The sequence below is a fragment of the Camelus bactrianus genome, chromosome 33 (genome assembly GCF_048773025.1).
Source record: "Camelus bactrianus isolate YW-2024 breed Bactrian camel chromosome 33, ASM4877302v1, whole genome shotgun sequence".
Taxonomy (NCBI): domain Eukaryota; kingdom Metazoa; phylum Chordata; class Mammalia; order Artiodactyla; family Camelidae; genus Camelus; species Camelus bactrianus.
Window position 1 is genome coordinate 23784175 of NC_133571.1, and position 24586 is coordinate 23808760.

General features: G+C 53.4%; 1 protein-coding gene across 2 annotated transcripts in view; it reads right to left on the reverse strand.

Annotated features, from left to right (window-relative positions):
- The window catches only part of OPCML (opioid binding protein/cell adhesion molecule like), an 864383-nt gene that overhangs the window by 188358 nt on the left and 651439 nt on the right, over positions 1-24586 (reverse strand). For both annotated transcript variants that reach the window (XM_074356895.1, XM_074356894.1), the window contains exon 3: positions 11613-11845. In XM_074356895.1, coding sequence (XP_074212996.1) covers positions 11613-11845 — 233 coding nt within the window. The remainder of the gene's footprint in view (positions 1-11612; positions 11846-24586) is intronic.

The following is a 24586-nucleotide window of genomic DNA, read 5'->3' on the forward strand; positions in this document are numbered from 1 at the left end:
TCGCGCAAGCCCGCCTTCTCAACAAGCTCAGATCTGCTCTGGAAAGCTTTGTGCGGGGAAGTCACGTGTGGGTATTGAGAATAGCGCACCGGGCGTCAGATCTATACTCTGAGCCAAAACTGACCATTAACTCTGTATCTGAGCGAAGCCAAATTTCATGTCCTGGAGCAACCTGTGCCTTGAAAATGGCAAACAGGTGGACGGTCATTCGATCTCAGGCCACTGTGGGGTTTTACAAAGCACTCGTAGCTGCACGTAGGGGGCTCGTGTGGCATATCTGGGACACAGAAGATCTCTTCTGCCAACCCATACGTTCATTTAAAATCTGTGCTTCCCCCTGAAAAATTCTAGTAACCAAAAGAGCCAATAGCAACCCCCTAATTAATGATTCTCTCTCTTACAAGACGGCGCCTGTTCTTGCTCAGGGCTGACCCCAATTAGGGTGACATTCTGAGCCCAGCATCTCTGCGTCTCTGTTAATCACCACGCACACACCAAGCACAGGGGACTCCTCTCTGCTTCCAACCAGCAATAAACCAATAATAAAACTCCAGCTCCCGGAGGACTCACGGCTCACTTACTCGGGGATTTTCAATCACCCAGGCAGGTGTTGTTTTTGAGAAGGGAAGAAAACTCTGTCTGAACAGAAATTAAGAAGGAGTTAAGAAGATTAAAAAAGGAAAAGAAGTGAGAAGAACGGGAAAGCATTGAAAGAGAGGGTACAAATCTCTTCCAACGGCACCTTCTCCTAAAGCTGTTTATGACAAAGAGCGGAGCAGGCAGCTCGTTCCCCAGGCCCCTTCCCCCAGACACACGCAGGCCGAGAACATCAGTCCCACCACGGCAAACCAGCCCTTGGGAGAAGGGATCCTCCTGGCCGCGAGCCACCCAGTGCCGACACACCGTGAGTGTGGTGATGAACCAGCCACGGGGCATGCTGATAACGCCATGGAGAGACACGTTTCTTGTTGACTGTTGAGATGGGGGCAGATTTACGGCCCGCTTGCCAGGATGCAGGGCTTGGCCCAGCAATGGTGCAATTAAAAACAAATTGAACACGGGACAAAGAATCAATAATTTAACAGGGCAACTTTCAGTTTGCAAAACACAAATATAAATTAATTGACCTAAACACAGTTGCTAACCGGTCACTCGTGTCTGCTGGCTAATCCCAGCAGGTCATCCCGCCCACCCCACGGGTCGCAGCAGGCCGCGTGTGTGCCCTTCCAGCCCGCTGCCAGGGCCTCCTCTGGGGCGTCCGGTGTGGGGTGATTTCCAGTGTCACTAAAGAGGTGTGGCTGGGTCACATCTTTCCCTGGAAGCTCAAAATTATGGAATGCTTTAAAGGTTTTGCTAAGAACTTCTTTATTCAGCGGAAATGGCTTGGGGACCACTTGTACGGCACTCTGTCCGAAGCTCGGGGAGAAGGTAGCGACCCCAAGGTGGGTGGCAGCGTTTTGTGGTGTGGTCTCCAGTAACCGCTAAACCAGGACATTTGCCACTGTTTTTATGGATCAGTAACACTTCATATAAGCTTGTTAAAGAGCTGCCTACACGGTAGTGGCACTTCAGCTCACAGCCCCTAAGCTGTGCCCGGATGAAAACTTACAGAGCCGACGCTGACGCTCGCCGTCAAGGAAACACCTAAGGGAGGCAAAACGTTAGGTCCACTAACAGCTGAAGTTCAAAAGGGAAAGTCACAGAGAGCATGAGGAGGTGCAGCTGAGAGTCTGGAATTCCAAAGAAAGTCGTTGGCTCTGGGGATTTAAGCAACTGTAAAAGTCCGCTGTTCAATATGATAGCCACTAGCATGTGTGGCTATTTTTAATTAAATTACTTAAAACCAAATAACAGTGAAAACCCACTGGCCACATCTCACGTTCTCAGCAGCCCCGTGGCTAATGGCTACCCCGCTGGACTCACAGACACAGGGCACTTACTTCCCCATCACTGAAAGGCCCCAGGACGGCCCTGCTCTGAAGGATCGGCAGAATCTGGACGCCCAGAGGAAAGGACGTTCGAGACAAAGAGTCTGTTTGAGAAGCAGAGAAGAATGCAGGGCGCTGGTGGCTGAGGTTTTACAGGAAAAAGTTTGGCTAATTTGTGTGTAAGGTATAAATACGGAAGAATAAAAAGTGCGAGTGAAAAAGGAGGTCTGACCTGAATTGTTCAGCACTTGGGAAAGTGGTCTAAGAGGTTTTGGCTTTATCGTGTTGTCCACAGGGAGTTGCTAAAATCATAGCAGAGAGAAGTGACACCATCAGATGTACGCACCCAGAATGTGGAGATAACAGTGTTACAGCGAATTGCAAGGAGCAGAGACTGGGGGTTGGGCAGCAATTAGGACGTGACAGGGAAGAGTCACCGGAGAGTCAGATGCTGCGCTTTGATGGCTGTGGTCGGGGAACAAAAAGGAAGAGGATGACTTTACTGCACGTGGCACCTGCTGTGATAGAGACGCAAAAGAGAAAGAAAGTCAGTGCTTGAGCCAAGGTTTTATACAAGGATGCTGCGTTCACGAACACAAGTGTGACCCAAAAGAGGAGGAACAGGTCTTGGCGTGAAGAAGGTAAGCTCAATGTGAGGCGCGTGAAGACACCTATGGGCTTCCCACTTTGAAGAGTTCAGGAAAGACTCAGAAACCAGACACTAGAGCTAGGGGAAGAAAATCAGAAGTGGGAATGTGGGTTTCAGAGTCAGTGATGCAGACCTTAGGTCAACTCCCAGGAGGACGTCACAATCACTAAGACACATAGAGTAGGAGGAGAGAAAAAGGCTTGAGGACGGAGCCTGACTGTGAGATATCAGACCGACCCAGCAGTTCCACTCTTGGGTATGTATATGAAAAATACAAAAACACACTTATTTGAAAAGACACAGGCACCCCAATGTTCACAGCAGCATTATTTACAATCGACAAGATGTTGAAGCCACCTGAGCACCCACCAGCCGATGACTGGATAAAGAAGATGTGGTGTGTATATGCAATGGCATACTACTCAGCCATAAAAAAGGCAGCCATGTTGCCATTTGCAGCAACATGAAAGGACTTGGAGGGCATCATGAGAAGTGAAGTAAGTCAGAGGAAGACAAACACCATACGGCATCACTTCTACATGGAATCTAAAAAATGCAACAAACTGGTGAACGTAGCAAAAACGAAGCAGACTCACAGAGAACCAGTGGGAGGAAGACTCACAGAGAACAGACTAGTGGGAGGGAGGAGGGAGATGGAGCGGTAGACGGCTGAGGCTCAAACTGCTGGGTATAAAATTAGCTACAAGGGTCATTGCGCCACACGGGGGCACGGCCAGTATTTCTGCAACTGCAAATGGAGTGCAACCGTAAAAACTGTGAATCACTAGGTTGTACACCTGTAAAGTATAATGTTGCACAGCAACTATACTTCCAAAAAACGGGAAAAAAAGGTGGCATCAGGGGGAAGTTCCATGGAGAGGCTTCATGCAGGCTCTCACTGCAGACAAGGCGGAGTGCAGACTGCAGATCCTGGAGGCTCAGGTCACGGCCTACAGTGAGTTTCTCAGCCGCTCTGAGCCTCAGTTTCCTCACTCAGAAAACTAGGAGAACACGTTCCACCTTCTTGGGTTAACTGGGAAATACAGTTGGATTGTGTCCGTGAAGTGGCGGCCATGCTAGGTGCCCACGCAGGTCAGCCATGGTTTGTAATCATCCAAAGGCAAATCTTTGCCGCTTTCTTTGTGATGATTTTCCTTCTGTTGCTCTTCGACTTCTCGGCCTACAGAGGAGGGTCATGAGTGAGGACAATTACTCCTGGGAGAATACTCAAAGGCTTTTTGACGCCTTCGTGGGAAGCCCAAGTCAGGAGAAGTACAAGTGGTAGGAGCTGTCACCAGGACCCTGCGTCTCAGGTTAACATTTGTTAATGAAAGACTCAAAACCGGGTTTGGGGGTGCAGGTCACACCCTTCAAATGCACGGACGCAGGCTGCGTGTGGGAAATGCCGCCCCTCTAACCTCACAGAGCAGCCTGACGCTCAGCCGGGGCGGACCAGTCCTGGGGGTGGGGGAGTTTGAGATCGTATGTGGGACCCTGAGTCCGTGGGGGTCAGGGCGAACGCTAAACTATTAGGAGAATTCGTGAACATTTGATACTTCACCCCCCTTCTAAAGGGTGGTTGCCCCCCGCTCTCAGCGAGAGGGAGGATCGCTCTGTATTTACTTGAGCCACTGACAGACTAGACCGTCGGGACAAAAGCCGAGATCCTCGTGCAAACTGAACAGCACGTAACAGGCGTTTCATTTGCTCCCGCGCCTCCACATCGGCGATGATTCGGAGAATGGACTTTGTGACTGCTCTGTTGACTTAGCTCTACTGCAAATGAGGCAAAGGAGGGCTCGAGACCCCGCCGCTTCTCTTTCTGGCTCCCGTGTGCATCCCACGCCAGGCGCCGGGACGGGCAGCACCGCCTTGGTCCACGTGGAAGGGTCTGCTGTCGTCTCACACACTCCGCTCACTTTGACGGACCCGATCCAAGCCGGGCCCCTCGCACAGAATCGGTGCCCTCTTGGCATCTGGGGTCAAACCATCCTCGGCCCCGACGATGTGTTCACCCAGCGTCACATTCTGCTTTGGTCTCATTCAACTTGGAAAAGCCTCACCCTTCCTATTCTGATGATTAAAAGATTGTAAGCGTTACAGGAGGCAGTGAGGACGTAGCCTCCCGCCCCTGAGGAGGGAGGCTGGCCTACGTGTCTGATGGAGAGTGGGGGGAAGAGTGGGGGGGAATTCCAGGGGCCACGGGAGAAGTAGTTACGGAGCCCGTGAAACCCCGTGTGTGTGTGTGTGTGATGATCTTAGCCTCTACGCTGAGCAGAACAAAGCCCCTATTTCTCCTCAGGACAGTGGGAGTGGAGACTTGATAAAAGGAGAAATGTTCTTCCCACAAAGTGCGGTTCATCCCGTGCCGTTGGCCACCACACACGACGTCACGGCAGACTGGGCGACCCAGGGGTTCGATGCGCAGCGCTCCCGTCCCGGCCTCGCCGTGTGTCAAGTTCAGACGACGTCTGAGTGACACGGTCTGAGGTGGGGGCAGACAGGGAGGGTCCTCGTTCCAACCCTGAGGCCAGGCTGGGGGGGGGGGGCCTGCGTGGGGACGCCCTTCTCGTGAAGGATGACCCTCGGCGTGCCTTCCTTTGCTGGGCATGGAGGGCACTCCCAGGGCAGCGACGTCACTCCTGACCCCTTCTCGGCCGCAGTCGCTTCCTGGTGCCCTGACCCGGGACGCGAGGGCCATGGTACACGTACACCCTTTGCTGCGGGGTGCGGAGGGCACACACGTCCGAGCGGAGCAGGGACGGAGAAGATGTCTTCTTCTCTGTCCTCAAACAAAAAGGGGAACCACACGCCTGCGGGCGAGTCACCAGGAAACAGTGGTGTCGCCAAAAAGGCCCGCCAGTAGCAAAGGCTCCAGGGAAAGCCTGAATCAGGACGAGAAGGAGAGAAAACCTTCTGATGGCCCCGTGGGTGGGGGACGGGCTCCGAGACGCCTGGCTCTACAAAACCCTCCAGGGAGACGACACTCACAAACCGTGAAGTGTCACAAACAGAGGGGACCTCCTCACAGCCCAGCACCCCTTCCCCTTCAGACCCAGGGACGGAAGCCCGGAGAAGGGCTTCTCATGTGCTGCTGTGCGGTCTCCGGCCTGTGCACTTGGTTTGCATCCATGCATAGAATTTGCAGCTTATCGACCATTTTTTTCAGACGCGCGCACGCGCGCACACACAGGACTAAGACTGAGGTGTGCGTGTGTGGACCTGAGGGAAAGCGACTAATTCAGCCGTATGCTTCTCCCCAGGGTGAGAAGGGGCGGAACGCCCCCGAGCCCCAGGCCTGGGTGCGCGGGGCAAAGCTCAGGCCGGGGAGTGAGTTTTTTGTCGCTCAGCGTTGTTTTTCTCCACTTCCCCGCCCTGCCCTGCCCTGGGAAGAGCAATTGTGATTATAATTTAAAATTATAATTTAAAATAGAGGCCGAATAAATTAAATGTATTTCAGGTTGACTGCCCGCTTTCCTTTAAGCCCACAATTATGCATGTTAATTTAAATGACTGTGTAATATTTGGGAGGAGAGGGGGAATAGCAGGAAAAAGAGGTCAGTAACAAAGGAAGTGTTGAAATAGGCAGGCCCTTGGCAGAAGCGTGGCCTTGGCCAGGCGCGCCCCCCCCCGCGCCTGCTGGAAAGCTCCCCCGGCGCCGGGCCCGCCCCGGCCCGCCGCGCTCTCCTGAGGGCCACCTCCTCTCGGGAGCACCTCAGAACGTGCGTATCTTTTCCACACAGGGTAGCGTTTACCTGTCCCTTTACTTAGCTACGAGTTAGCAATCTATGAACACAACACTGATCCAGAATAGAATCTCCTGGCGTCAGGTGGTGGAGGCTTGGCCACCCGCCAGCCCGTGGAACAGGGACAAACCTCGTCCACTCCCTGAAGCCTGGGTTCTTTTCCTGCAACGCGGGGACTTTCTGCTCTGCCTCCCCCGGGGCACCTCTGAAGAATGATCACGAGACGAGGCTTGCAGAGGCTTTAGCTGTGTGCATGCTGACGGCTTTTCCCTAGAGACAAGCCCAGCGAAGGCAATGAAAGCATTCGGTGGCTCCATCATCCATGGGTGAGTTCTCGCTCTTTCCGAGCCTTAGTCTCCTTACTTGCAAGATGCGACTTGGGCGGAACTTGGCGGGCTGCTGCGGGGCTCGGCCGGGGTCTTCACACTCACTGAGCCCGTGCAGGGCTTGGCTGACCCTCACAGGCCTGGGGCCGGGCCCGCGGGAGAGTCAGACTTCTCCTGCTAAACCAGACTCTGGGCCCGAACCGACTCCAGGCTCGAAGCCCCAGCGTCTTTTGCAGACACAGAAATCACAGAGACTTGCTGGGAAGTCTCAGGTGTCTAAAATTTCTAGCCCTTTGTCTAAAGTTGGCCTGAACAAGAATCTGTTCCATGAGAGGAAGTGTCTGGTAGTAAACAGAGTTTTGAGCTACCCCAGAGAGCAGACAGAGAACTCCAGCATCCAAGGGGCAAGGATGCGCCAGGCCTTCCTGCCTCTCTTCCCCGACAGTGACACCAACTCCTGCAGCGGGAGGGCACCCACACCCTTCTGGAATGGTGACGGGTCCTGACAATCAGAATGACAACTAGATTCCGGATTCTCCAAGGGGCCAGCGTTTTCAGGTCTTGCGTAGGGTAAAGAGGGAACATTTAGGATGCGCATCCCTGGGGGGTGAGCTGCTGGTAGATTAATTATCTTCCTCTCTGCCTCTGCTTCAGACCGCTCTGCGCCACCTACTGTAGGGTTGGCACCCCACCCCTGCTCCCCACTGCGGATTTCCTTTCTTGAGCTTTGTCCTCAATTTCTGCTGATGCAATGCAATTTCAGTAGCAGGAAAAAGAGGGGAAAAGAAAGGATGACTGGAAAGTCCCCATGGGTCTCGATTAGAGAACTGACTTGAGACGAGGTCGGCAGTGGAGGGGTGGGGTGCTAAGCTGGGAGACACTGGTCTCGGAGTCACGTGGCTGGGCTTCTAGGCCAGCTCTGCTCCGTGCTCACAGGGCCCCCTGGCTGGTCTCTCAACCTCCCAGAGCTGCAGTTACCTAATTTGCAAAATGAAGATAACAGTCAGGGCCCCGAGACCTCCCAGGGCGTGTTGTGAGGGTCACAGGAGACAAAGATCGCAACCAGGGCTGTAAAGTATTAAATAAAGCCGTGGCACGCATATCAACCCTGTTATAACAAGTCTCTCAGCTTGTTCCGTGGAAGAGCTCCATCCCAGTTTCAGTCCTCGCCAAGCCACCTGGGTGGTCTGACTCCCCGCCCCCCGTCCCATCTGCTTAAAGGGACTCGATGGCCACTGCCGCCTGTGCCACCTCGTCGGCTGGATCAGCCCAGCCTTCGCTCATCTTACAAAGGTTTGCTGAGTGCCTGGGGTGCGTCAGACAGCGCGCTCTGGGCTGGGGTTCCTGCTGCTCTCCAGGAAGAGTTAACCTCACGAAACTTACCGACACCCACGCTAGTAAACTCACGATGAATCTCAAACACCCCTTCCCGTCTTGAGTTTACACCTGTTTCTTAGCTCTGGAACGTCTGCGCAATGTCTGTGTTTTCTTTATCCCTCGACCTCACCAGCCTAACGCTTTCCTGTCCTAGGGGCTGGGGGCCCTGACTCCACAGTCACTCAAGAGTCCATCCAACACTTCTCCAAACTTAGAAAGGGGAGGCCTTTTCATTCTCCCTCCCCCAGGCATGGGGATCAGTCCTCTCAACTCCCCTTGGACAAAATCTCTTGAAGGAACTTCTCCACGCCTACAGGCAGACCCTCAGCCCGCTCTGCTCACACCTTCTGAGCGATCGGTGGGACCTCCGGCCCTTCTCGGAGCCTCCAGCATCTCTCCATGTGTCCCTGACCCACACAGGGCTGCCAGATGGCCTTCCCTGGCTAACCTGAGACCCTGCCTCTGGATTTCCTTAACGCCTCGGTGTCCGGTCTCAGCCACACAATCACACGCCATCGCGCGGCTCCTCCACGTGAGCCCTCAGGGGCCAAGAGGGGCCTCGGGGACCAGTGACCCTATTGTAACGAGTGCAGCTTCTTCTCTCAAAGAGAAGGGCTTGGAAATTAATCCCATCAGGTATGTGGCAAGGCCACCCTAGAACAGGGGAGGGCAGGCCTTGAGGTTAGGGACAGAGCGTCTCTACGTTACTCCCACGGCTGGAGAAAGCAGCAGCAAAGCCCAGGGCCCAGGGGGCCCCCACCTGCAGCCCACGGCCCAGGGGATCCCCACCTGCAACCCAGGGCCCAGGGGACCCCCATCTGCAGCCCAGCGCCCAGGGGACCCCCACCTGCTAACGGCACTTGCCTGGTAGGGGTGATAAGAGTCCAACATTCTCAAATGGACAGAAGATAAATAAACATCTTTTTAAAATTTATATAAGCAGACAAGCTGCAGCTCGGAAATTTTTCAGTTTTTCTCATTGCAAAATCAATACCCATCAGCAGGTTGAAATTAAAGGCAAGATTAGGCCTCAGTTTTATACACGCCTTATTGTATTCCAAGAGCCTTCTACTCGGTCAGATAAATCTTCAAGAGGATTAGGGAACTTTCATTATCTTTCTCTGACCTGAACCAACACCGAGTCTGAAGAGTTAATCTGTAGACCGGACACTAGCCAGTCGCTCCCGGGAAGAAGGGGGGCCCGGGGCTCCCTGCTGCCACCCACTGGGAAGCCAACTGGTCTCCATGAGAGAGCGAGGCGGCCTGCTGGTCACCCAGAGGGCAGGCAGCTCCCCGGGCCCCTCCCCTGGAGCCCTCAGGAAGCGTGAAGCCCAGTCCGCTAAGTCCTCCTAGAGAGGCTTCTCGCCTCCCGCCGCCGCCCTCCCGGCCTCCTCACTGGGCTCTGCAGGCCGCCTCGACGGCCAGGGCGAAGAAGCCACTCGGCCTGAAGAGAGAAGCCTTGAGGACGCGACCCGGGGACTGAGGCTCCGTCCCTCTGGGTCTTTCCCTTGCCCAGACTTTCTGACCCAGAGCCTTGAGGCCCATGGGAGACCTGACCGGCTTCCTCCTCCAGCCTGTGGAACTGCCCCAGGCTCCTCACGTGCAACACTGTCCCCGAAGCGCCGGGCCGCCAGCCGTTCGCGGCCTGTGTCGGTCTTGACGAGCTCCCACAAGCTGTCTTATTTCCTGAAAAGTGATGGCCTCCTTCTGTCTGAGTCTGTGTCTGTACCGTGCCTGACAGTTCTTTTTTATTTCAGAGTTGAATTCCCTGAAATTGAAGATAACTTGGCTGTCAAGGCCACGGAGGTGCCGCCGCGGCGTCACTTCCAATGCGGAGAATCTCAGCCCCACCGGAGCCGAGACCGGGTGGCCGGCAGTTGGCGAGGGTGCAGACGGCCTGTTCTCTGAGCACAAACCCGCTCGTCTCAGATCAGCACCCCCACCAGCCTCTGAGGGGAAGCACCCCACCTGCCAGCTGTCCTCATCCCCAGACAACAGGCTGTCTCAGCTCCGAGGCAGTGATCAGCACCAGGCCACACCCCAGCGGGACATGTGTGGGGAACAGAAGGGGCAGAGCACAGACACCCCCGTGGAGCAGGCAGATGCGCATGTCTGAAAGCCTGTGGCTGAGGGAAGGGCTTGGAGGCTGAACGGAGGCAAAGCCTCGAGCCACATGGCAGGACCAGGGCCTGGCGGGGAGCAGAGGCTGCCGCAGACAGACCTGCGGCCCAGCGCGGGAATCACAAAGGCCGCAGAGCCGCAGCCCCGGCGCTGTGCCAGCACAGAGCTGCTCCCGCTGCCAGAAAAGAATGGGCACCTTGCTTTGCGGGTATCACCAAGCATGGGCGCATCCAACCCCTGCTCACACTCCCCATGAAACCGCCTGGGAGGAGCACAGTTATATATATATGTTAAGAAAGGCAAGGAAGACGGAATCCACAGTAGCCAGGCAAGGATGCCAGGCACATTCAGAAACAGAAAAAAAAAAAAAAAACCTGTGGGATGTACTGCAGATGGGATCTGATAAAGGGACTTACTGTTGCTACATGACACGCAGGGCCTCAGCCCGAGACACCAGCACAGGAGACACTGAGGAAGGTCCACCCAGCCTCCCCTCTGGCGGAGGAAGGCTGTGCCCTCGAGGGGCGGGAGCCGGTCCGCTTAGCGCCTCGCCACCACCAGGGATCAGCACCTGCTAGCAGCTGCTTCGCGTGGCCATGGGGGTGTTGGCAGGGGGAAGTTTAACGTGAGTTTCCTGCATTGCTGCCTTGTTCTAAGGTGGTTCCCCAGTTCTCACAAATGCTCTCTGCATGATTTTAATTCTTAACATCTGACAGTTGATATCTGAGACTCTGACACTTCTTCAACCACATTTTTTTTTCCTATAAAGTAAAAATCAAATGAAAAAAATCTGAAATACGATGCGTGGGTTATACTAATTCAGATTTTTTAAGAGAGGATGGAAGAGGATGTTAGGAATTCTCCGTCCCACCCACCTTTGTAATTACATATATGTTTTTCCAACTTAGACCTGGAGATAACATTTTGACCAATGTCCCTCTTGACCTCAGCTCCACTGGGGTTGAAAGAGAGAGCGCCAAACGCAGAGAGACCCCTTCCAGAACGTGCAGAGCCGCCAACTCTGCAAGCACAGTCGCAAGACTTCACGTCGGCATCATGAAGCTTTTACCCTGACAAAGCCTCGGGAAAATAAAAGCACGGAGAGCAGCACTGTGTCTGTCCCCTGGCACACCCTGCCCCAGCCCCAGAGGGCAGCGGTCACCAAATGTCCATGTGCGCCCAGTGTAACACAGCGCATCTCTTGCCCCACAGCTCGACAAGCCAGACAACCTACCAATGAGAACAGAACGACTGGACACAAAACCGAGAAACTTCGCAAAGATACTCAGGGCTCAGTCAAGACCTCAGCAGGTGGGAGGAACCCAGGACACACACTCAGTCTCCGGCCTCTGCAGAGGAAATGGCTTTTTGTGCCTCCCGACACGACCCGGAGCGCAGCTGAGATGAGGCCCCCCTCCCACCGCCTCGCTGACGGGCACGCCAAGCCCCCAGCCGGCCGGCCCACCTTGCACGATGAGGTGGACCCGGGAGGTCTTGGGGTGGTTGTCCGTCTGCACGGAGCAGGTGTACGGGCCCTCGTCGTACACGTCCACGTTCTGGATCATGATGCTGTACTGGGTGGGCGTGTTGACCAGGATGATCACACGAGGGTCTATGGACCACTTGTCGTTCCCGGCGTAGAGGATGGTGCTGCGGTTCAGCCAGGCCACCCGGGTGACCCGGTCGTCTATGGTGCACCTGCGAGGGAGGGCGGAGGAGGGGCGAGGGCAGGGGAAGGAGGGGGAAGAGAGCGTTGAGAGGTTACATGATAAATGTGGCTGTTGTAGCTCAAGCCATAAAGGAAATAACATAGCCCATGCTAAAAGGAAACAATCAATTACTGACAAAACTTCCTAAGTATAGGGCAGCAGTGGCCTGAGTCGCCCGAAGACCTGACGCTACAAGATCATTTCCATGCGACTCAGGAGCATATTATGGGGGTGTCTTCGCTGTGTATCTGCTTTCCATCTTATTTTCCCTTCAGCTCCTACGAAAATGAGTTTACATTTCCCAGCACATCTCCCCTGTTGAGGGAGAAGGGGCCCGGGGCAGAGGCGAGCAAAGTGGATCAGCGTTTCAAGTAGGTCACAGATAATCCACACAGCAAATGCTCAGCTTGCTGTTAAGTCAAAATTGGACATATTTACCTTCAGACCCCCCTCGTGTTGAGAATCTCCTCCACCCCTAAGCTGCCCACAGCCCTCAAACCTCAATTTATAACCCAGGTTGCTGAAATTCACTGGAGAAAGCCAGCCGTCTTTGAGGAGGTCACGGCTGCCGCTGAAGCTTTCAGGAGAGGGAAGAAGGTGACGGCAGGCAGCCTTCCTCCTCCTCCCCCCACCCCCGAGAACAGCATCGCTCATGTCACCTGATTGTCATCAAGGTAAACAGCTGGCCTCCACCCCCATACCCTCACCTGCTCTTCCCAACAGACGGAGGCTCTGAATGAAGGCCACGAGAGAATGGAATTTGCTTTTTGGTGTGTGTGTGACCTACAGGCTAGTAGGTTTAATGCAGAAATACATACACCTGTTGGTCAGGAGGACAATTTGCATATGTGCCCCAGGAACTCAGAATGCATGAATAGAAGCCCGAGAAAAGAGGATCCTTTCCAAATGCGGGGTTTTTGATAACAGGCCCCAGGTGTGTCTACCCGCTCCTCCGCGCTCTAGTCAGAGCCTGAGTTTCAGTGACTCGGCAAGTGAAAAGGCAAAACTACACGCTGCTTCCCCAGACGTCCTAGCAGAGGGGCTGTAAGGAGGGCCTCCTGGAGACCAGGCACATGAACCCAGCCCCTCCCGGCGAGGAGGCAGGGAGCCAACAAGGCCGTACCTCCCCACTCCTGACCCCATCATGACCGACTGATGGCAGAGGCCCCCTGACAGAGCTCAGGACGGGGGCACCAAGGACTTTGCTGGTGGAGGAGACAGTGGGTGTACGTCACACATGTGACTCCCTTGGCAAAGTGACCAGCCTGACGCAGCCTGAACGGTCCAGGGAACAGAAAGGTACTGGAGCTTCCCCTGGAAGGGGCAAGAGCCCAGTCTAGCGAGGTCCTCTCCCTGATGGGAAGGAGGAATGGAAATAAAACTAGCTTTCCAACCTAAAAGTCCACGGAGAGATGACTGATAAAGAAGACGTAGTATGTACATGGTGGAATACTACTCAGCCATGAAAAAGAATAAAATAATGCCATTTGCAGCCACATGGACGGACCTGGAGATCATCATTCTAAGTGAAGTGAGTCAGACAGAGGAAGGCAAATACCATATGACACCACCTATATGTGGAATCTAAAAAAAGGGACACGAATGAACTTATTTACAAAACAGACTCATAGACATAGAAAAAAAAATTTATGGTTGCTAGGGGAAAGTGGTTGGGGAGAGATAAATTGGGAGTTTGGGATTTGCAGATATACACTACTGTGTATAAAGTAGGTAAATGACAAGTTTATACTGTACAGCACAGGGAACTATATTCAGTACCTTGTAATGGCCTACAATGAAAAAGAATATGAAAAGGAATGTATATACATGTGTGTATATATATATATATATATATATATATATATATATATATATATATGTATGAATGAATCACTATTTGTACACCAGAAACTAACACATTGTAAGTTGACTATACTTCAATGAAAAACAAATAAATGAATAAAAAATTTAAAAAAATAAAATCAGCTTCCAGTCACAGAGGTCTGCTATGCGTTGATACACCTGTCACTCGGAAGGTGCGGGCAGCCCCGAGCACAGTGAACCTGCTTAAACACGTGGACGAACACACCACCAGGATGTCCAGAGACCAAGCCAGTCCTTCCCTGTCCGTCCAGCAGCCCACCGCCTCTTCCTCGCCTCACTCCTAACGCATCTACTCACAGCCGTACAGCTTGCGTTGATTTGTTTGGACCTGAAGTAGAGTCAGACGCTAACGTTCCTGCGAGGCTTGTATTTTAACCTGGCCACCGGCATCCGGGCACACCTGTCGTTGTGGGTCTGACTCTGTTATGCTTCCAGGTAAGTCTAAGACCAGTGAGATGAGTTTCGGGGGCCCAGCTGCATTCACCACGAGGTCCTGGCTACTCAGGGATCCTGCAAGGGTTCCTGCCCACCTTCACGGATATGGCATGAAGGGAAGCTGAAGCCATGGTGTCTCCTCCACAGCCCTGGGGCCCTGGCCTCACTTTTTGTGCATTTTTTTTTTCCTTCTACGGCAACTTTCCATTTCCCTAAGAAGACTAAAGCCCTCAGCGCCCTCCCTGCTCTCCACTTGCAAAAGCATTTCTTCAGGGAAAAATATGATAAACTCATTTATTTGCTCTCAGTCGCAAATCATTGATAAAGGTTAAGGTGCAAACTTTTTAATAACAGCTGGGTTTTCATAAGGACCAAATCCTTGTTTGACTCCTCAAGGTTAGATCCCGGTTGTACGGGTTCAGGAGCCGGCGAGCCTGGAAGTGGACGGCGTGTCCGGGCAGAAGGAAGAGCAGCACCTCTCAGTCCCTGGACGCACACGCCCAGGTGACAGTGCAGACAAACATGCTCGCTTTCATTGTGGTCAGTTATGCAACACTTTGCACGTTCCTAAACGAACGTAATGCGTTTGGTTTGAAATTAGAGTTGCAAAGGATGCATTTTTGGTCTGTAGAGAATATTCATGTCTTAAAATTAAAATGTCATAATGTTCCTCTACATATACACGTTCGGTGGAATTTAAATGCCACAGTGATTTGATACACGTGATTGTCTACTTTAAAAGTTCATGAACAAGCTCTTACTTAACCGTCTCTGAAACGTGCACGGCTCCTTTTCCAAACTTGAACTTGGGTTTCCACTACATGTCCTCTGCTGGATTCTGTCTCTTTAGCTGCAGATTTTATCCTCATACAACACTTTATGCTTGAAAATCTTTTACTGACCAGCCATCACATTCATCTGCGATAATGTATATGTTTTACAGAGGCTGAAATGTAAGTTTCTTTCATGCTCGGCGGCCATGAATTTCTGAATAATAATATTTTCTTTCAGAATGAGTTATCATTACGAGGATAATATTGACAAGACAACACACACAAATTGTGCATGTTGTTCAGTAATCATCAAGCATAAAAAGTAAACTTTTACTGGAAACGTAGCTCCTCACGGGACAGAACAGGCGTTTATCACAACGACAGTAGATATCATTGCACTAGAACGAGAACTCAGGATCAATTCTATTCCTACTTTTGCTTTGAAAGAAACCTCGCTCATGTGAGCAAGGAGAAGTGAAAACCTTCTATAGCAACGCCACTCAATTCTATGAACCCCTTCCAAGATATGTGCCAAAGCCCTGCATAGTAATACAGCTTCAAACATTATCTTAATGATCTCACAGCTGACAATTCAATTAACTCCTCCTTCAATTTCTTTAAAAGCAATGAATTGGAAAATACCTGACTTGCAAAGGGCTTTGTAACCCAGTATTAAATTCATTCAATTTCTCAATATCTGGACAGCATACTGCTAACACTATACTAGGCCTTATCAAATGACTATTAAAGATGTGTTACTCTGTCACTTCGAAGCCCTTTGTTCAACCCAGTACACTGAGAAAGGTGGGGAAATTGAAATACTGTTTATTTTAATATGCCAAACCACACTGCCCTCTGTCAGAAAACGTCTCTATCTCTCTGGGTTCCAGTTCCAAGACAGAGAAGACACGGGATTTGCCACGAATTCATTGCTGATGAGAAACTGTGCTGCTCCCGTCACGACTTCCCCGCTTGCCTTGGTGGGGCTCTCCTTCAAGACTGACCCCCTGTTTGATGATAGTTGGACAACAGTGGTGGAGGCAGCAAAGAAAGTACAGGGAAGTTCTCCCCTGGACGACTGGGAAAGTGGGAGCAGTCAGGAAGCAGAAGCGGGCACTCTCTTGGGCAGATCTGTTTTAGGACATTTTGGACCTTGAAAGTGTATCTCCTTGGACACATTTCCTTGTGTGAGACCTACAGCCGCAGGTTGGGGGTGAACGGAACCATTTCAAATTGCTGCCGGTCCAGGAGGGGCTCACTCTGAAACAGGTCCGTTCAAATCCACCCTCCAGGGCAGCGCACACTCTCAGCGCCCCGCCACACAGCCCTCGGAAAGCCTCGTGTACCCCTGGGGTACCCCAGATGGGTGACCTGGGGCCAGTTTACCTGCACACAAGCCTGGGCCTCACCAGTGGGCACGGAGGGTAAACAGAGAGAGGTAAGCCCATCTCCCCACGGGGCAGAGCTGCCTCGCCGAGTCTGCACGCCTGGAACCTACGGAATGACTAGGACCTGGGTGGGAGGGGGTGTGGCTCGAGGACAGTTCCCTGCCTCAGAAACGCTTCCATGCTTCAAAAGGGTGCGTGGTTCCAGTGCCTCTTGCCTTCTTCCATCACAGAAGGGCCCTTTCACCACATACCTGGAGAAAACTTGAATTCAAAAAGACCCCCCCCCAACCAATGTTCACAGCAGCACTGTTTACAACAGCCAAGATGTGGAAGCAACCAAAACGTCCATCGGCAGATGGCCGGTTAGAGAAGATGTGGTGTATTCATACATGGAATACCACTCAGCCATGAAAAGGAATGAAATAATGCCATTTGCAGCAACACAGATGGATCTGGAGATTGTCATACTAAGTGAAGTAACTCAGACAGAGAAAGACAAGTGCCATATGCTATCGCTTCTATGTGAAATCTAAAAAGCGATACAATGAACTTACTCACAAAACACAAACAGACTCACAGACACAGGAAATAAACTTACGGGAACCAAAGGGGAAAGGGGGGCAGGAGGGATAAATTAGGAGTCTGGGATTAGCAGATACGAACTACTATATATAAAGTAGATAAACAACAAGGTCCTACTGTGCAGCACAGAGAACTACATTCACTATCTCATAACAACCTATAATAAAAAGGAATATATATACACATATGTATCTGAAGCACCATGCTTGCCCCAGAAACTGATGCAGCACTGTAAACCAATTAAACGTCAACGAGAAAATACAAACCAACCCCAGCAGGGCCCTTCGCCGCGCTCCGCGCAGCCGGAGGCAGTGCTCAGGGCGGGCTCAGAATTCCCCTGGAGCTCCTCCCAGCCCGCTCCTCCCCGCCTTCGCCTGTAGGAAGGTTTGGGGCTCCCTTTAGCGAGAAGCACGTGAAGGAGGGTCCTGGGTATTGAACAAGGGGCTCCAGGAGGAAAGTCAAGAACCGTTAATGACAGCTTTCGGACTTCTTGAACACGCTGCCAGGTATTAAAAAACGCCCAGGCTGAGCCCACTCCGCCGTCCGTCTGCAGCCACGCGGCGCGTGAGCCGCGCCAGGCACCGCGGAAGGGCTTGCGGCGTGTTCGCACTCGGCCTCGCGGCTGCCGTGGGACAGCTGCCCTCTCCTCGCCCACCTCGCACGGCGGGGCAACAGACGCGGGGAAGCCCGGGGGCCCTCACGTCCACGGCGGGCGCTACGAGGCAGGCAGGGGCTCCAACCTAGGCGGCCTTGCACTTAGGGCTGTGGCTCTTGTCCTTTGTACGGAAAGTGCCTGCGATGCGAGAGCCCGAGGAACGAGCCAGCCAGCTGCCCTCAGGTCGACGGCACTTGTTTAATCTTCTCGTGAGAGCAAACAGCTTAGGGGGACAGGAGGGACGCTTGCAGTGGCGTGGGGCTAAGGCGCAGCGTGTTTTGGTTTCGTCTGGAGGGAGAGGCACGGTTAGGGGAGCCCAGGCCTCAGCGCAGTGGCTTCCGGCCTTCACTGTGCATCAGAGGCTCCCAGAGAGCTCTTGGCGGAGCTGCCCGCCAAGTGCTCCCATTCTGCGGGCCGGAGGTGGGCTGAGATTCTGCTCCTGCCCAGTTCCCAGGCGCGGTCAGAGCGGCTGGTCTGGACACTCCTCTCTGAGAGCCACCACCTGAAGGCCACCGGACAAAAGACAGGTGGGAATTCAACCAAGGCAACAAAGTCGTCCTGAAAAGTGACACTGGCCAGCTTTCTTGCTTTTGTTTGTGGTAGTTATTTTGTTCTTATGTTTATATTTTGCCTCTGAAAATACAAAATGGAAAAGTGCCACGGTTGACACGGTGGTTAGTGAGTGTCTGACGTGCCCCAGGCAGCTTTGTGGGTGGCTGAGAACACCGGGAAGAGGCAGACAGAGGTCACACCCCAGACGCTGCAACAAAGGCACCAAGGGGAACAGGTGTGCTGGTTTCAGAGAATGACAAGCGGTGGGAATAAAGCCGGGCAAGGACTGGCACGCGCCGCGGGGACCTGAGACCGCGGCGTGGCCGGAGCGCTGCTCTGCGGTCTGTGCGCCCAATGCTGAGGCTTTCTGTCACCTTAAGTCTGAGCACAAGACAATCCATGTCTGAAAATCAAGTCTAAATTAAAAGTAAGCGTCACACACACAGACTAAAAATAACCCTCACACGCACAGACAGCTGCAGGAGCTCAGACCGTCTCAGTAGCCGGAGAGCAAGGCTGCAAACCCGCACAGCGCGTGGTGCCTCTCCTCCGTGGGCAGCTTCACGGGCTCTGTGTTCAAAGAACTAACAGCTGGAACGTTAGGAAACCGAAGCTAACTTGGAAGTGCCTTGGTATCTGCGTCCTTGTGCCTGGGGTGGTATCTGTATGATGCCGCACGCCCCTCTGCCTTAAGGAACAGACAGTGGCAAATACAGTCTAATCTCTAATACAGACACGCCACTCTAAACCCTCACCCTCTCTGCAACGCAGTGTTAACGGCAAAGGTCCTGCTCCTCGTAGAATTCACGACATTGGATTTAACTATACACACACTTACTTGCTAGACTGGAAACACCACGGGTAAGAACCACAACAGTGGTCTTCATTGTGAATCACCAGGACCTCCCACAGTCCCCCTGCATCTCGTAGCTGATCAACACGTATTCATCACAATGAAAGAGATGGAAGATGATGCTTTCCCAACCAGCTCCAAAGAACCCACGGAAGATTATAGCTCATGATACCGCGTTACATACTTGAAAGTTGCTACAGAGAGTCACCCTTAAATATTTTCACCACACACACGCACACACACACAAAAGAAACGCTCATTACGTGATGGGATGGACGTGATCGCTTATACTACAAAGGTAACGTCTTGCAGCAAATACAAGATCAAATCAGCATGTTGCGTGCCTTACGCTTACGCAGTGTTGTATGTCAGTTATGTCGCCGTAAGGCTGGAAAAGGGAACCCACGTGAGGTGCAGTGGACGTCCTTGGAGATACATGGATGTGTGTGTCTCCCCAGGAGTCATCTGCGCACACGCGCGCGCGCACACACAAACACACACACACACACACACACAGGTGCTCTACGTGCACTTTTTAATTTAGTGTTTTCATTTTTACACCAATCTGGAAACCCACCCTCTGTACCTGCTGTGGCCGTGGTATGACCACAGTTAGAGGTCAGTGTTCAGACCTGGGTCCCTCATCGCAACGGCACCATGAGCTCTTCTCGCATCGCCGGAGGCTGAGGAATTGCCGTGTCAGCAGCAGTGCATCCTGCTGGGGAACCTGCACGACGCCGGGCCCACTAGAGCAAGGGGTTCCCGACGGCGGAGCGCGCCCACGTGGGAGGGAGACCCAGGCATCCCGGGGCACATGCTACAGCCGATGAGGGGCCTCACAGCCGCCCCCCTCCGGCAGTCGGCATCCTATTCACATCGCAACCCGGAGACTAACTTTAATAAAGCAGCACCTGTTCTGTTAACGTTACAGACTTTAATTTCAGCAGCTATATTTCTGTACGACTTATAATTTTGAATTTTTGAGTCATATAGAGGCATGAGGTTAAGGCATTTATACCTAGCTTTATGATTTTATGTATATAAGGTTTTAAATATAATGCTACCACTGGGAATCCTGGGAGCCTTGCCTCTGCCCACCCCATCCCCTGCCTTTAAAACGCCTTCCAGGAAGCTGTCCGCTTGTGAAACGCCGATAAAGGCAGCAGGCTTGACTGCTGACGCCCCAGAGTGCATTCCTTTGAATTTCATCATTAAACTTACCCACGACATGAGTATTTTTTGCTTTTGTTTTGTCATTTGCCTTTTTTTCCCCATAAATTGAGAGTTAACTGAATTTCAGTTTAAACCCGTACATATACCAAAATACATTAATGACGCTAGTTCAGAAAATGGGAGGAAGGCTACCTTGCTTGCAAGAATTCAAGGACCAATAAGAAACGAATGTTCTAAAGGAAAGGAGAGGAGGCAAGAAGAAGAAAGTAATTTTAGACCAGCCCCCCAGGGGACGCTAACCTGCACCGAGCTGTTCCCTGGGGAGCTTCAATTGCTCAGTTACTTCCCGAGAGCCGCGCGCACAGCCGAGCCTAGAACACCAACAAGAGCCCTCGGTTCTGCGAGGGCAACTTTATGACTCAGGGAGGCACAAATCCAACTAATTCAGCGAGAACAGCAACCCTGCCGGTGCTAACATTTGCTGAGAAGGTGCTGGTGGAGAATATGTACGAAAGCCTCCGCAGAAGAGGGGGCGGGATGGGAGCTGCTTAGGGAGGGCCTTCAGGAGAGCCAGACATCGACTTCGAAGACTGCCAGATACAAGACATCTGCAGATGGCTCCTAATTGGAAGAGACTGTCGTGTTAACAGCAGCTGGCATGTGGAGCCACATGCACACACAGGAAGGATGTGTGTCTCGTGTGCTGGGGGGGGTGTGTGTGTGTGTAGGTGGCAGAGGGATGTTGGGGAGGGATCCAGAGAAAAGCAGAAGACACACAGAAACGCATGCAGGACGAGGGCTCTAGAGGAAATAAAGTATTGGAGACAAAACCAAGGAAGGTGCCGGGTGCCCTGAAAACGGGGTCACCTGGAGCAGTAAGTCAGTGGCAGGAGGATGACGTGTTGTGCTTTCAGCCACGACGGATGATGCGGGAGCCAGCGGAGCCGGGCTCAGGGTCCCCGGGCAGGAGAGGGAGCTCCCCGAGCCCAGGAGCACAGGGCGGGGCTACGTCCCCACCTCACAGGACGAGACTCTCCCCCGGGAGCCCAAGGGAGGTGGAGCCTCTGCAAGGAGGGAGGGGAGGAGGGAGCGATCCCATGGAGAGACGGCCCCACAAAGAGGTGGGAGTCCTTACAGCCAGGAGAGGGGCTGGCGCGGCCTCTGGGAGCTCCGTGAAGGGAGAGAACGTTCTGCACAAAGCAGTGGGCGATCGAGCCGGACTCCAGGCCGCTGCGAGTTCACATGTGTGTTGGGAACACAACCTTCTTAGGGGGGAAGGTAGGGCCCAGCGGCAGAGCGCGTGCTTAGCATGTGTGAGGTCCTGGGTCCAAGCCCCAGTGCCGCCACTAAAAATAATAATAATGATAAATAAATAAATAACCCTAACTACCTCCCCCCGGCCCCTGCCAGGAAAGTAAGAGATAACTTTCTTAGTTTCTCAAGGAAACAGACCAGGGAAACATAAAAACTAACAACCAAAGCCACCACAAGAGGCAAAGCCTGCCCTCACAACTCTCAGGCTCCTGGGAGGATGGCAGCCTGCAAGCACGTTAAAAAGGCCCCCTTTTTAAGAAAGTGTAAGTTCACCCATTCACTCAACAAACGTGGAGTCAGCGCCTCGTGAGCACCAGGCATTCCACTAGAGTCCGGGGGTAAGAGGCTGGGAGGAGAGCCCCTGCTTCTACCCCCGTGGTGCCCCCGGATTTGTGAGAACAACGGGTGACGGAGAAACCTCCAGAAGACGTGCACCCTTCCCAGCTGAGCTGGGCGGCCACCAGGACGGCCCTGCACGGCGGTGGCCCGGGAGGCCCTACTCAGAGGGTCTGGAGACAGGTCTTTCTGGAGATGTGACCGCTGACTGCCAGGCGCTGTGTTGGCTGCAGAGGGTATTTTAGACAGAAGACAGGGCAGATGCGCAGGACTTGGGACAAAAGCTGACTCAGGTGAGGAGCGGGAGGGAAGCCGGAGGGGCCCGGGCCAGGCGGACGGGGAAGTGGGTAGCGTCCACGAGGCCGGAGGTGCACACACGCATCGGAACGAGTCTGCATCCCGTTCTCGGTGTAACGGGGCATCCTGGAGCAGGCTGGAGTAGAAACAGGCTGTGATGCAAATTCTGCTTTTTATGAGAATATACTGGACTTCCTTTGGAGAAGGGACTGTGTGTGGCAGGAGAAGAGGCGTGAGGACCAGCTGGGAGACCGTCACATCCCTGTAGATGGGAGACAAGGGTCCTGAGACAGGGGGTCTGCAGGCGAAGGAAGGGGTGGGAGCCAGAGCGGAGGACGGGGATGCGGGGCCAATGGTAATGAAACACGGACAGCAGCATGTCTGCCGCTGAGGGGGGAGGAGGACACAGCCAGAAGGTCACGGGCTCTCCAGAGCACCTCTGCTCATTTTAAGAGTGGAAACACTTGGGAATGTATTTATTCCTTTTGCAAATATTTACTGACTATCCACTGGGTGCCAGGGCTTTTCAAACACTGCTATGCCCACAGATGACCCGTGCACCTCGCTCAGTCACCGGGTCTGGGCGTGAACCGCAGTCCTGCAGGTCTAACGAGTTCTGTGACGACGCTGACGTGCCGGAAGGGCACGTGGAGGAGCCCAGTTTCAAGCACCAGAGACGCACCTGTGATGCGAGGGGGACTGGCCCTCTTCGGTCATCACACGTCTTCACTGTGATGCTTAACACACGACTATGCACTGATGGGGCTGATCTTCTGCATGGGAGCAACTGACAGCGCAGGCGGGGGGTGGGTGGGGGGGCTCCCAAAGGTGGTGAAACAGCAAAGGTGGAGGATGAAAAAGATCTAAAGCACAGGAAGGCAGGGAGCTTCACCTGTTGTGTCACAAGAGGAGAAAAAACGACAGCAGTGCAAATGGGCTGTGCACCTGGCTACGGGGAGGCAAGGAGGCCACGGAGCAATGGCTTCCATCCTCTCCAAAGCAGAGGGCAAAGTTGCCAGGCGAGGGTAAACAGGGGAGTAGGAGATGGGGAAGGGAGGTGCGAGAAAAAGTGAAGTAGCAGTTTCAGGAGATGAGAGCGACATCGCCGGGGAACTATCCCAGGACACAGGCAGTGCTGAGGCCGCACACAGAGCCGCTGGCCAAGGACAGAGGGTGATGCAGGTGCAGAGAACGTGGGCGGCTGGGTTCCTCCAGCATGGGGGCGGGGCAGGGGGGCAAGGGAGAAGCGGCCAAGGGTCAGAGGAATCGGGAAATAATTGAGGAAGAGGAGAGAAGCAGGGGCCCTGATGGGCAGGGAGAGCCCAGTGGGCTCTGTGCCTGGAGGTCCTACTGAGGTCCTGGGGCAGACGGGCTGGCGCCAAGGGGCCGCACAGGTGGAAAGCAGGCATACTTGGTGACCGCGCAGTGGTGGCCCTCGTCCACGAGGGGTCACACTAACTCCCATGCCAGAGGGCAGTCTGGATGGAGCTTGACGATGGTCAGAATGGCGGGGGGAGTTGGGGGCTCTGTATGGACTGATGACGTGTGTAAACTGAATGTTACAGAGGTAGTGACACTATTGTGACGCGCGGGAGGGGCCTTGGCTCAGACACACAGGGGCTCCGCTATTTACAGACTGACAGGCGCGTGGTTCACAGCGCAGAGCCTCCACTTCCCCACCTGCAAGGAGGACGATGCGGCGTCACCAGGAAACAGTCCAGGCACAAGGGGCAGAAGCGCACCTGGAGAAGAGTAACCGTGCTCAAACGGAACCTGCCCTGGTGCTGTTTTCGGAGGGCTCCATCGCCGCATTCGGAAAAACATAATTCAACCCCTATTACCTGGGAGCGCAGGTTAGTTTAGCCAAGCGATGCTGAACCTGCTGGCTTATCTTTCGCCAGAGCTCTGAGGCCTTCTCTTTCTGCGTTTGCAAATATATGAAGGATGGAGTTTCGTTGAGGGTAGCTTGAGCCTAGTTTCAAGAGCGGTTATTCTGCTCATTAATAAGTCAGAGACAAGGTGATGACCGGCATTTTCAGCATCCTCAGCGCTCTGGGCCGGGGCTGCCCCGGTCCGCCTCCGGGCTGTTTCACACCCAAGGTTTCCTTTTTCTCCCAAGACTCCCGCTCTTCAGAAGCGCTCGGCGCTGGAACCAGGCAGAGCCCTGCCGCCGGACTCTGCTTCCCCCTCAGGTCTGCTTCCTCGGCTAGAGCCGTGGAGACAACTTTAACTTGTATTCTGATCAGGCTCCGTTCACAGCGTGTTGACACAGTGGTTGATGGTCTGGCTTCAGGATGGATGACCAGGAGTGGGTAAAACGCTGTCTTTCTAAAAATACATAGTTGAGAGATCAATCAGTACGGTTGTCCACACCCAGGAGAGAGTTCTGTCGGCCAGCGGGCCCCGGGAGCTCACGCAGTCACGTCCTCGTCTTGGGCGGCTTCCCTGTGCACACGGGACACCCCTCCTCCTGGAAGAGCCCGGAACG